This window comes from Bos grunniens, chromosome 10 (genome assembly GCF_055505025.1).
Source record: "Bos grunniens cultivar Pamir isolate PY7600 chromosome 10, Bosgru_T2T1.0, whole genome shotgun sequence".
In the NCBI taxonomy this organism is placed as follows: Eukaryota; Metazoa; Chordata; class Mammalia; order Artiodactyla; family Bovidae; genus Bos; species Bos grunniens.
The window spans coordinates 76,683,721-76,696,441 of NC_141174.1; the positions used below are offsets into that span (position 1 = coordinate 76,683,721).

The window sequence follows — 12,721 nt, forward strand, 5'->3', positions numbered from 1 at the left end:
ACAAGGTAAGTAGCAGGTAATAAGGTCAAAGCAGTAAAGGGGGAAGGGTGGGGCAGGTCATGGAGGTTCTCACAGGCCTTGAAAGGACTCTGGATTTTATTCTGAGATAGGAAAACACGGGAGGATTTTGAGAAGAGTGACATAATCTGGCTTCCACATTAACACTATTCACTCTGAATGACTGCTGATGAGAACTGACTGTAAGAGGGAAATGGTGGAAACACATAGACCAGCTCCTGCAATAATCTTGGAGATAATTCTGGCCTGGGCTAGGATGGCAGCAGTGAAGTCCAGCAGTGGATTCTGGATATATTGTGAAGGTAAAGTCCATGTGATCTGATAAATTGGAGGAGATGAAAGAGGTGTCAAAGGTAATACCAAGGCACTTTGACATGAACAACTATAAGGATGGAGTTGTCACTGACTGAAATAGCAAAGACTGCAGCAGTAAGCTGGGACAAGTTCACGTTTGTATATGTTAAATTTGAGATGCCTATTAAGCATCCAAGTAGAAATGCTGAGGGCAACTAGACATTCGGGATATAAATCCAGATTGGAGCTAAAAAATGGGGAGCCCACCACAATGAAACGGCTTTAATGTGTAAGACTGGACGACATCACTCAAAGTATGTATGTAAATAGGAAATAGTCCAAGGACTAAACTCTCAAGAGCTATGGAGAAACCAGCAAAGGCAACTGAGGCAAACCAGAGATTATGTCCTAAAGCCAAGTAAAGACAATGTTTCTAAAAGGGTGCGCCAAATCCTGCTGACAGCCTGTGTAATATGAAGCAGAAGATGCCATTAGATTTTGGTTCATGCAAGTCCTTGGTGATCATGGTAACAGCTGGGTGCAGTCAACTTAATAGGAAACTGGTGGAGAGGAAGTGCAGATGACTCTTTTAAGATGTTCTGCTATGAAATAAAGCAGAATGAATAAACTATAAAGATATATTAGTACAGCACAGGAAATATAGTATTTCACAATAACTTTAAGTGGAGTATAATCTATAAAAATACTGAATCACTGTTATACATCTGAAACATAATACTGTAAATCAACTATACTTGAATTTAAAAAATAACTCTATGTTTTTAAAAAATTGAACAGGAAAATTGGAAGCAACTGGAAGGGGAAATGGGGTCGAGAGACACTTGGGTCTTTGTTAAGATGAAAAAATGACAGCATATTTGCATGCTGATAGGATGCTCCAAGAGAGAAAGGAAAATAGACCCTACAGGAAAGGAGATAAGAGATGTCCTTGAAAGAGCATGGTACCAGCTGTCCAAGGACTTGGAGGGGAGCCTGGGCAATTTGTTTAGAGCAATGCTTCTCAACCTTGACATGAATAGCATTTAACCCCAGATAATTCTGTTGCAGGGAGCTGCTGTGTGTACTGTAAGCTATACTGCAGCATCCTTGCCTCCACCCAGAGCACCACCTCTCAGTTACAACCCAATGCCTTCTGGGAGCAAACTCAGTCCCAGCTGGGAACCAACTCAGTCCCAGTTGGGAACCACTGGTATGTAGTAACAGTAGAGAAAAATATAAACAACAAAAATAGTAAGAGGGAAAAAAAAGATACAGTAACAGGAGAGAAAGCAGAGCATATGGGTATAAATGCTGAAAGTTATGGTAAGCGTAGTGGTAGGAGCTTGTGAGCCTTTTCACTGTCTCTATTTTCTACCAAAAAGTGAGAATGAAGGGGATGCTGGAGATGTGAGGGGTCAGAAGGAGTAAAACAGGGATCAGAAAACAGGTAAGTGATGAATTCCCAACTTTGATGCCTCAAGCAACACAGAGTTCCCCGCCACCACCCTGGCCAAAATAGGAGGGCAAGTGAAAAGACTAGCAAATACTACTTTTAGCATACAGGACCCACTGAAGTTTCATGGTAATGAATTTAAAGTCAACTTGGCTGTTTTTCCCTAGCCCTTTCAGCTGAATGGGTGTAGGCATAAAGTCAGTGAAGAGTTGAGTGCGACAAAAGCAAGAGAAGCAGAAGAGACTAGTTATTTGCAATGAGGTGCTCATGACTGGCACTTAGTTGGAGGACAGAAGTGAAGGCATGTGGTGTCAATTGGAAAAACAGGAAGTAATGATGGGAGAATGGGATGTATGAGATTGAGATATGGAGTAGCAGTAGGGCTGGAATACAACCAAAGGAATGAGTAGCTGAAGTGGGACTATAGGACAAGATCAGTGGAGGTGCAAAGAACTGAGACCAGAGTGTTAGCAAGATAATCTATATGGATATTTTAAAGCACCAAGATTTATGACAGATATTGTTTTAAAGCTGAGGTATGTTAGAGATGAGCGTAGTCTAAAAATAGTATGAGGAAAAATGAGGACTCCCACACTGCCTCCAGGCCGGCCTAGTGCTACAGTGGGTGTGAGCGAAACCACCGCCACTACAGGTGGGAGGAGAAGCAGAATCCTCAGGAGAAACCAGGGCTCAGAGCACACCTGTGTACAGCGAACATTCAGAGATGATGTTGAGGATACATGGGATTTTTGCTAATGACTGGCTGCTAACTTCAGAGATCACAAAAGAACTTTAAGAGTTAAAAGAAGAGGGTGGACAGGGACAAAAAAGGGAGTGGAGAGTAATGGTTATTAGAGTTTAAAAGATGAGAGGTGACTTGATAGTCACACTTCTTATGGTGACTGGTATAAATAAAAGTGCATGATGAGGTTAGTTCTGGTGGTTGTGGCAGGACATGTACCCAGGGCCTCCCTCTGGTCTGCCAATGGAAATGTCTGTAGGCTTAAGTGTATGGAGGAGGGACAGTTTTACTTTTGAGTTATCAATTAGTATGAAATTATATCTGGCTTCAGGCTGTTTTCAGGGAAATCCTGAGTACCTACACTTCAAAGAATTTAAACAAGGTGATGAATGTAAAGCAATTAACACAAGACCTGATGCTAAAATAGTACCAATGATAATGCATTCCTAAGGGAAGGTTAGAATATCTCAGAGATTCTCCTCAATTTTAGCTCCAGAGCAGCAGCTCCCAAGGCTACCTGCAGTCTGCCAGGGTGCTGCTCTGACCCCTGCCGTCCTTATCCATCGAACCATCAAAAGGATTTAACCATTGCCAAATGTGTATTTTTCCGGAACACAAGTCAATTGCCAACATATAAAACCAAAAATATTTTAATGCTGAGTCAATTCTTGAGGTTCAAATGATGAGACAAGGGAGTCCAAAGCCTTGTAAGCATAGAGATTAAGGCCTAGGGTCCCTTGGGCTCCACTCAGGGCACCAAATACTCCAATCCTGTTAACTTTGTTAGTCCCTCCAGGTCACTTCTACTTCATCTGTCCGATACCTGTTTAAAAAAAAAAAAGGAAAAATTTGGTGGACAGTTATCCCTTATTCCATTCTTCTTTGCCCTCACGATTCTGGGTCCTCTTCCTGCTGGATTTTTGCCTACCTCCCATATAATGCTGTCTACCTCCTCCAAGGGGCCATTTACCTCTGTGTGATCCCAGATTCACTGAGAGGGGTCCTGTGTCCAGCCTGAAACATCTCCCACCCAGCCTGGGCTATCATGGCTCCATTGTCAATGCAGAATCTGGGAAGGAAAAGAGGTATGAAATTCATGATCTAAGGGTAGAAAATCACAGCAATTGGGGGGCGGAGGGGAGTGTGTGTGGGTGGGAGGGCCTCTACCTTTCATCTGTGGCAAAAAGCCGAGCTCCACGTTCCTGGCACATGGTCTCCATCATTTCCTGTAACCTCACATTACCTACAGAGGCAGGGGTACAATTAGCTTATTTTTAGCCATTTCTCCAGTCCAGCTACACACCTCATGTGCACTGACTTAGGAAAATGAAGTAGGTGCAAGGACTGGGAAGCACAGGACAGAAACAAAATAAGTAATTTCCCCAAACCCTTAAGAGATTTAGAGTATCAGGAGCAAGAAGCACATGCCCCAAAATACAAAAGAGAAGGCCAGTCCAATGATACATACACCCTACACCTCCCACAATGAGGGCCTCCTGGGAGCCACAATGTGCCATGGCCCGCTCTGTGATCTCGACCAGCATTGCAAACACAGTTTCCTGCGGGGGGGCAGATAAGTTGAAAACGTCAGAGGCGATCCCAGTTTAGTTCTGTCAGCTCCACCTTTCTATCCCAGCTCTTCACTTCATTACCTGCAGAGAGAAGCACAGATCCTCCGGAGTACACTCTCCAGTGGCCAGCATCCGCTGGGCTACATCCTGTAGTTACAGGGGCAAACAGATAAAACAGTGAACTGTGGTCTGGGGATGACACGTGAGCAAAAAACTAGCACACTTGGAGGATCACTGCATTTTACCACAATTCACCCATACCAGTATATCTTGCTCTTCACTGGCACTGAGCTATACATATAAAACCAGCAGCCTTCTTTCAAGATTCAGTAATCATGAATGCCTGCCCTCTCACTTTCTGCCCCCTACCCTGGTAAATTTTTCTCCAGACTTATCCCCATCTGACCCTTTTTATTTTTTTTCCCATTTCTTTGTCTGTTTCTTTTTCTGTCTCCCTCCCTCCTCCCATGCCCCATGAAACTCATGCTCCAAGTAGGCAGATTTTTGTTTTGCTCCATCTAGTATCACTATTACCTTGAACAGCACTTGGTACACAAAAGATGTTCAATAAGTATTTGCTAGATGAATTTATTCAGCATCTAACATAGGCTAGTACTATGCTATACGCAGAAAATACTACACTGAGCAAAACTCGCACACTTCACTAAAAAGCATGAAAAGTGCCCATCTCCTCACCTCCCCACACTCACCTCAATAAAAGACAAGATCCCAGAGAATGAGACGTCCATCCCCTTTACAGTGTATGGCAGCTCAACTAGCTTCTTGCCTCTATGTGGGAGTGAGTATATGAGGCACTAAGCCTGTAGTCAGCTGGCTGCTCACCCTCCAAAGCCCTCCCAAAGCTCATTAATACATACACAGGGAAATCCTTGGCACCCCACCAGTCAGCCTCCTTCCGTCTTATTCCCCTTACCGCTTTGCCATTTGCTCAATGTTGTAGCCTGGACTTGGGTCATTGGAAATCTAGCAGAAGGAAAAACAGGATGAAGGTGGGTATCTATGAAGCAAAAGAAGCTAATTTATCTTCCCTTTCCTTTTCCATGGCTCTCCCAAAATTCATTCACAACTTATATTCTCTGTATCCTCAATGACTTACCTTCAGCACTCGAGCAAAACGATCCAGACAATTACCCACAGCAATATCGATGGTTTCCCCAAAGATGCGGTAACGATGTTCTGAATACGCAATCACCTAAGGGTGATGAGGATGTCCATGAAACCTCAAGTCTGTAAAGAGGAGCATTTGGCTTGGGGAAGAACATAGCAGAGGATCAACGTGGTCACTAGAACTTCAATAAGCAACGGAAATAAAGTACTTTCCCAAACCCTCAATAGGTACTTTTAAATAGCGCTTCCCTGAGAAGTCTATATACACCCTAAGGATTCCCAGAGTAGATTTCTAGTCTAAAGACAGTAACCTAGGTCAGGGGAGAAGTAAATTATCATTTTGGATACATTTTTCTAGCTTGGAGGTTGCTGATATTCCTTTAAAAGCAGTCAAGACAATGTGGACTAGGGAAAGCTTTCCTTCTTGGAGGCAGGGAACCAGACTTCTTCAAGATTATCCTACGAGGGTGGTAGTATTTGGAAACCACTAAGGTAGAGTTAAGAAAAAAAAAAAACAAACTCAAAAATCCCAGGGAACTCCCTGAACCTAGTAGCAGACGCATTCAGTCCCTGGCAGGAGAACTAAGATCCCACAAGCCACTTGGTGCAGCAATAACAACAACAAAAACAAAACCCCAAAATTCCATACTGGGTCAGACTAATTGCTCATCCAGCTCAGCACTGGCAACCAACTTCTGTCCACTCTTCATATGTGACCAACTTCTAGCACAGAGAGTATTTATCAGCCATTGATACATAAGCTCCAGACTTCTGACAGTACTTCCAAAGGATCCCTAAGTCCCTTTCCCTTTCTGGTGCTGCTAGGGATTTTCTTCCATTCTGATGTAGCCCTTACTCTACTGATAAAAGGCTGGAAACAAAACCATAAAGAAAAATTCTGCCTTTCTACTTCTGTCATCTGCTCTTCCCCAGTCAATCATCTTGTTTTTCACACCTAACCAGGCTTCAAAGGGAAAGAGGAAAAGAGAAACTTCCATCACTGCTCATCTCAAGTAAATCTGGTAAGCTTCCACTGTTACTTTCCACACCCCAAGTTCCTAACCTTGTATAATAAATATCCTTCAGGCCTCAACCAATTACTTGTTCTCTACCCATTAAAGTTCCCACGTCATTTTCATAGAAATGCGTCCTTTATCTTTAATAACTATTTCACAAAATGAACTTTTAAAATATAATCCTTTCAGGAGAGAGGAATCAGTCTGGACAATAATCCCATCAGGTGTTAGGTGGAAAAGGAGGGCTAGAGTTCTCCAATCTCAACTTAAAAAGATCTTGTAAGGTATCCAAAGAACTCTGGCTTCATCTATAAATTTAAAACCTCTTCCACCATTCATAAAATGTTTTTTAATTACTTACATTTTCACTCTTAAAAAAAAAAAAGAAAAAAAGCTATATATTTATCACCAGTAACTAAAACAAAACAAATGTTGTAAAGAAACAAATGAGATAGTACCCTTTATTTTTTTCCTTTTTTAAAAAAAATTTTTCTGGCTGCACCTTGAGGCATGTAGGATCTCAGTCCCCTGACAAGGGATAGAACCCATGCCCCTGGCATTGAAAGCAGAGTCTTAACCACTGGACTGCCAAGTGCCCCTTAGTTTTAATCGATAACATTCATAGGAAAAATAAGCTTCAAAATAATGAAAATAAAAATCCTTATTTTAAATACTTCAATCCTTACTATTCTTTCCTTCTCTAGGCTGGAAATTCCTCATCTCTATAGCCACATATAAAGATTATCCAATGTTCCAGTGTATCACATTTTAGCTTCAGATGAGCCCAGTTTTCCTACCACTCAGGCAGAAAGTAAAAGTTGCTAGTACAGTGCCTCAGAAATTAAGAAGGAATGGTGGAACTTTTCTGCTGTAGTCCTGAATGGCTTCTGTCAAAATGGGCAAGTTCATGAAACCTGGGAGGTGGTGATGCCCCTGGCCAGTCATCATGAAGAATACCTATGATCTTGCTACCTTGCTAGCAAGGTACAAAGTGAAAGCTACCACGGGCAAGAAGCAAATTGCCAGGAGGTCAGAGAGCAAGTCTTTTGTGAAACTTTGTAACTTGAAGTATATCACTTCAAGCCCACAAGGTACTCTGTAGGTATCCCCTTGGAAGAAACTATTGCTAATGAGAATGTCTTCAGAGACCCTGCTCTTAAATGTGTGGCCCAACAAGAGGTCAAGGTCAAGTTTGAGGAAAGATACAAAACCAGCAAGAACAAATGGTTCTTCCAGAAGCTGTGGTTTTAAATCTGTTTTGTTTCAGTTATTAAAAATACCCAAAAATCTATGAAGGGAAAAAAAAAAAAGAATGGTGAAGAATTCTAAATACCTGTGTATTTCCTCCACTGACATACAGCACAGTTGGGTTGGTGGCTCCAGTGATGAGGCGGCCCATTTCAATGTGACCTATACAGTGGTTAACACCCAGCAATGGCTTATTCCATAACTGGGCCACAGTACGGGCCACAACAGCCACAGAAACCAGTGGGGCACCCATGCCAGGACCTATGGGGACAGAATGGGGCTTAGAATCCTATGGAGATTGAGAAAAACAGAGTTGAGGGAAGTGCGGGATGTGAAGGTACAGCGGATATAGTGGTGGTATCAAAGGTGAGCTGCAGGCTATTTTGACCTAGCTGGGTTCCAGGTGTATTCTTCCACTGTTGCCCACACTTCTAGCTATACCTTTGGTGTATGCGATGCAATCAATGTCCTCAGAGGTTAATCCAGCCTCTGTTAGTGCCTCTTGCAGCAGGTCCAGGATAACAGCTCGGTGGTGCCTGGCCGTATCACCCGGAAGGAATCCTAGGAGACAGACACAAGTCAGAGATCCTAAGAATTTTCCTACAGAAAGGCACCTAGAAGTCAAAACAGACATTTGAGTAGGGTAGGAAGAGTCCCTTCCCTTTTCCTCAAACATCCTGTCTTCAGATATAGTTTTTTCAGCCTGTTCAGCTAAGCTAAACAGCTCTCAGAAATGCCCTTCTTCATACCCAACTCCTACTCAGGACTCAATGATACCTATCTCATACTTTTTGGTGATGTCCTGGAGTGCTGCGATTCATGGGGTCGCAAAGAGTCAGACACGACTGAGCGACTGAACTGAATTGATCTGTGACTCTACAAACACTGTGCATGGTAACATCATTGAAATTAACACACTATATGTAACATGTAACAATTAGAGCATTATAGTTAATCTGTACTTTTCCCAGCTTAACCATGAGCATCTCAAAGCACTACCTGTTTTATCTTTACATTCTTGGTGCCAAATGCCAGGAAGCTTGAGTGCTAAACATATATATCCATTTCTAACAAGTAAACTGTTACATCATCACCTGTTCAGGGACGCTTTTCAGGTATACACAAGCCTGCTGCCCTCTCCTATGGAAGGAGGTGTTTGGGGGGAAGGTAGGAAAGACACAATGCTGCTGCTGCTGCTAAGTCGCTTCAGTTGTGTCCAACTCTGTGCGACCCCATAGACGGCAGCCACCAGGCTCCCCTGTCCCTGCGATTCTCCAGGCAAGAACACTGGAGTGGGTTGCCATTTCCTTCTCCAATACATGAAAGTGAAAAGTGAAAGTGAAGTCGCTCAGTCGTGTCCGACTCTTACACAATAGAACTTAGAAATAACATTTACGGAAAGTGGTCAATGTGTCTGGTACTTTAACTCTCCAGACCGAATGACGCAGGTATTAATTATCATTCCCATTTTAAGAACAAGGTACAGAAGTCCAAAAACAACTACCGAATACTGCAAGGGAAGCCGATAATTAGCACATAAAAGGTGCTCAGTATAGGCTGAACAACTCAGAAGATACAGTTCCAAGTGCCTATAACTCTTCTACCCATCAGCCTCGGGATAATGTGTGTGCATGCTTAGTCTTGTCCCAACTCTGCGACCCCATGGACTGCAGTCCGCTAGACTCCTCCGTCCATAGCATTCTCCAGGCAAGAATATTGGGAGTGGGTTGCCATTCCATTCCCCAGAGGATCTCGACCCACGGATCGAACTCAAGTCTCCTGTACTGCAGGCAGATTCTTTACCACTGAGCCACCTGGGAAGCCCTTTTACCGTTACATAATCTCAGAGAGTAGGATCAAAAATTAGGAGGCACAATGCGCACTCTTCACCAACGTTTAGAAAGATGGCAGGGGACGCTGTGCGGAAAAGTGCGCCACGAGTTACAAATCCCCAAGTCCTCACCTGTGCCGGGAGGCGTGACGTAAGTCCGCCGCGGGTTCGCCAGTACTTTGCCATCCCGTACCACTCCCACGCCAATCTTGTTGGCGCTGCCTTCAAAACCCAGCACCGCCGGCATGGCTCCGAGCTAGCACTGGAGCCAAGGAGCCCTCACCAGTCCGCGCTGGGACGCAGACTCCGGGTTGCCGAGTAGGAGGATGAGCCAGTGGGTGCTAAGCAGCCGCGCCAACCAGAACAACAGCTACCAAAAAATTCCCATAGGTAGCGCGCCGACGCCGGTCCCAACCTCTATCGTTACGACGACCCATCAAGACCCCTTCGAGGGCCTGTTCGCTTAACTGCCGGGAACGCTGAGCCGGCGTCTGCTCCTTAAATTCCTATCCGTTCCTCTGCTTCTCTCCCATGGTCCAGCCCAGCCTTTCCCCTGATTTCGTTCTCTCTTACACAGCTTTAGGATCTAGTCAGGGTGGCAGAAAGAGTTGTGAATCTGGCATATTGATAAACAGCCCAAGAATGGAGGTTGGGACCTTCAATGTCCCGGAGTTCACGAGAAGGGCGGGAAGCTTTCGGTCACGTGGTACAACTAGACCAATGACCCGTATTCCTCCGCCCCTGGAAGAGCATCTCAGATCATGTGACCACGCCACTTACCCACGTGGGGCACAGCGTGCTCCATTCTTTGTGCTGGGTTAAGGAGGAGGCATACAGGGGCCGCAGCAGGTCAGCTAAAGGGTATGTGTTGTTTTGCCCATCTTAGCAGCTTCTCTGGACGTCTGATCCGCAAGGCCAGGTCGGGACTCTCAATTCAGTCCCTCGTTTGGCCGGAGGGCGGATCTCGCGAGAAGTGTGTAAGACGACGATGAAATGATCTAGTCTCGGGGGTGAGGGGCTGAAAGGCTGATGGTGCACAGAGGCGGGGAAAGAATTCAGAGATAATACAGTTTGAAAGGCGGTACTTGGTACGTGGGCGTCGAGGGTGGAGTCTTCTGCTCTAGCTGGTTTCACGGCTTCTTTGCACTTGTAGGCAGCGCGATCAAAATACTGCTTCAGTGGGCGAAGTGGAACTGGTGCAGAAGGGCATACATTACAGTGATGCCGAAACGTGGGAAAAAGGGAGCGGTGGTCGAAGACGCGGAAGAGCCCAAGACTGGTAAGAGAATGAAATGGGCCCCTCTCCCTAGAGGCAGCGATAGGGATGTCTATAATTATCTAGCTGAACGGGAAGTACGGACCGTTGAACGGAAAGTCCAGACCGCCACCGACAGTATTCTTATTTGTGAAGAAGTCGCGGCAGCTGCTGGCTTAGTGGGTCTATAGTTAACTCTGAATCAAAGTTGGATACCGCCAACTTATATCCCATGATGTATTACTTATTTTATAGAGCCAGAGGCGAAGAAGAGTAAGGCAGGAGCGAAAAAGAACGAAAAAGAGGCAGTAGGAGAGGGCGCAGTTCTGTATGAAGACCCCCCAGATCAGAAAACCTCACCCAGTGGCAAATCAGCCACACTCAAGATCTGCTCGTGGAATGTGGATGGGCTTCGAGCCTGGATTAAGAAGAAAGGTTTAGATGTGAGTGGAATTAAGGGGGTGCAGAGGCTGATCTTGGGGTTTAATCATCTTTTTCCATCTTAGTCCCCAGCATGATAGTTTTCTTGTGGGAAAGGTACTAGGTTTTCACCAAAAAAAACCCTTGTTATTTTTCAAATGCCATTTCAACAGTTCTACTGCCATTTTCTTATTTATAATGTCCTCATCTCTTCCCTGGCATGTTGGGAAAACCTCCTTACTGGACTTGCTCCATTTTATTTCTTGCATAGCCAACATTTAAATAACTACTGCTTAAAAATCTTAGCTGGCTATCCAGGGCCTTTCAGGGAAAAAAACAAGAATTCCTCAGTGTTGCATGTAACACTCTTCTTGCCTCTTTGCCCTTCATTTATAAGTTTTAATATTATGCTGCTAGACATTATTTCTGCAGAGACTGTGTCTCATCTGTATATTTCTAGTATTTCGCATATAGATTTTTCAGTAAATGGCTGCTGAATTGATAATACTTTTTCTACATTTAATTTCACTTACAGTGGGTAAAGGAAGAAGCCCCAGACATCCTGTGCCTCCAAGAGACCAAATGTTCAGAGAACAAACTACCAGTTGAACTTCAAGAACTGTCTGGATTGTCCCATCAGTACTGGTCAGCTCCTTCAGACAAGGAAGGGTACGGTGGTGTGGGCCTCCTCTCCCGCCAGTGCCCACTCAAAGTCTCTTATGGCATTGGTGAGACCCTATTGATTTTCTAAAGCCCAGTGCCTCCAAACTCATTACTGGTATCCCAGTCCAGCCCCAATTCTTGATTCTTTTATTCTCTCCTTTCCCTTTTCTTAAAACTTCTTTTTGCTAATTGTCCCATCATTTCTGTAGGTGAGGAAGAACATGATCAGGAAGGCCGAGTGATTGTGGCTGAATATGACGCATTTGTGCTGGTGACAGCCTATGTGCCTAATGCAGGCCGAGGTCTGGTGCGCCTGGAGTATCGCCAGCGCTGGGATGAAGCTTTTCGCAAATTCCTGAAGGGTTTGGCATCCCGCAAGCCCCTTGTGCTATGTGGGGACCTCAATGTGGCTCATGAAGAAATTGACCTTCGCAACCCGAAGGGAAATAAAAAGAATGCTGGCTTCACTCCACAAGAGCGGCAGGGCTTCGGGGAATTGCTGCAGGCTGTGCCACTCACTGACAGTTTCCGGCATCTCTACCCCAACACCGCCTATGCCTACACCTTCTGGACCTATATGATGAATGCGCGATCCAAAAACGTTGGTTGGCGCCTTGATTATTTTTTGTTATCTCAGTCTCTGTTGCCTGCATTGTGTGACAGTAAAATCCGTTCCAAGGCTCTGGGCAGTGACCACTGTCCCATTACCCTATACCTAGCTCTGTGACACCTCTTCCAAATCACATTGAGCCTGGGAAATAAGCCCACCAAGCTAGCTTTAAAATTCTTACCCCCAAACTTCTTTAATAACTGCTATCAAGAGACATCTGCATTGTATTTCCCTTCTAAACTATGAATCCTTTAACCAGGTTTCTAATAACAGATGTAAGTTCTCAAGAAGGGTGTTTGTGTAGGGGTAGTGCTTTTTTCTTTTTCTTTTTTTACATTAATCAAAAGCTACTGATACTTCCTTTGAACTGTCCCTGTGAAAATAAAGAGCCATAGTTTCAGCTTTGGTGGTGGTGTATTCTATCCCTTCATGGGGCTACAAATTCCCCTCATCCTTTCATACACACAGATTA

The 12,721-nt window shown here is 44.4% G+C and overlaps 2 protein-coding genes across 9 annotated transcripts; one reads left to right on the plus strand and one right to left on the minus strand.

The window, feature by feature from the left end:
• Window positions 1-3,141: 3,141 nt before the first annotated feature.
• Window positions 3,142-10,569, minus strand: OSGEP (O-sialoglycoprotein endopeptidase). Of its 8 annotated transcripts, none has more exons than XR_015135069.1 (11): window positions 9,434-9,744; window positions 7,912-8,031; window positions 7,556-7,731; window positions 5,196-5,291; window positions 4,957-5,062; window positions 4,789-4,867; window positions 4,160-4,225; window positions 3,976-4,066; window positions 3,675-3,750; window positions 3,478-3,576; window positions 3,142-3,330 (listed from the first exon to the last, which is right to left on the minus strand). XR_015135069.1 is itself a non-coding variant. In XM_086322136.1 (11 exons), exons 1-11 carry the CDS (start codon window positions 10,104-10,106, stop codon window positions 3,291-3,293), a joined length of 918 nt encoding a protein of 305 aa, XP_086178262.1. In that variant the 5' UTR covers window positions 10,107-10,569; the 3' UTR covers window positions 3,142-3,290. The 8 variants fall into 8 exon arrangements, 5 of the variants coding, with proteins under 5 accessions (XP_086178262.1, XP_086178264.1, XP_086178263.1 ...); XM_086322136.1 differs by lacking the exon at window positions 9,434-9,744 and adding an exon at window positions 10,082-10,569 and having other exon boundaries at window positions 5,013-5,062; XM_086322138.1 differs by lacking the exon at window positions 9,434-9,744 and adding an exon at window positions 10,082-10,248 and having other exon boundaries at window positions 5,013-5,062; window positions 7,556-7,632.
• On the plus strand, window positions 10,105-12,649 carry APEX1 (apurinic/apyrimidinic endodeoxyribonuclease 1). The gene is made up of 5 exons (XM_086322133.1): window positions 10,105-10,162; window positions 10,455-10,580; window positions 10,812-10,999; window positions 11,512-11,704; window positions 11,849-12,649. Exons 2-5 carry the CDS (start codon window positions 10,523-10,525, stop codon window positions 12,364-12,366), a joined length of 957 nt encoding a protein of 318 aa, XP_086178259.1. The 5' UTR covers window positions 10,105-10,162; window positions 10,455-10,522; the 3' UTR covers window positions 12,367-12,649.
• The last annotated feature ends 72 nt before the right edge of the window (window positions 12,650-12,721 follow it).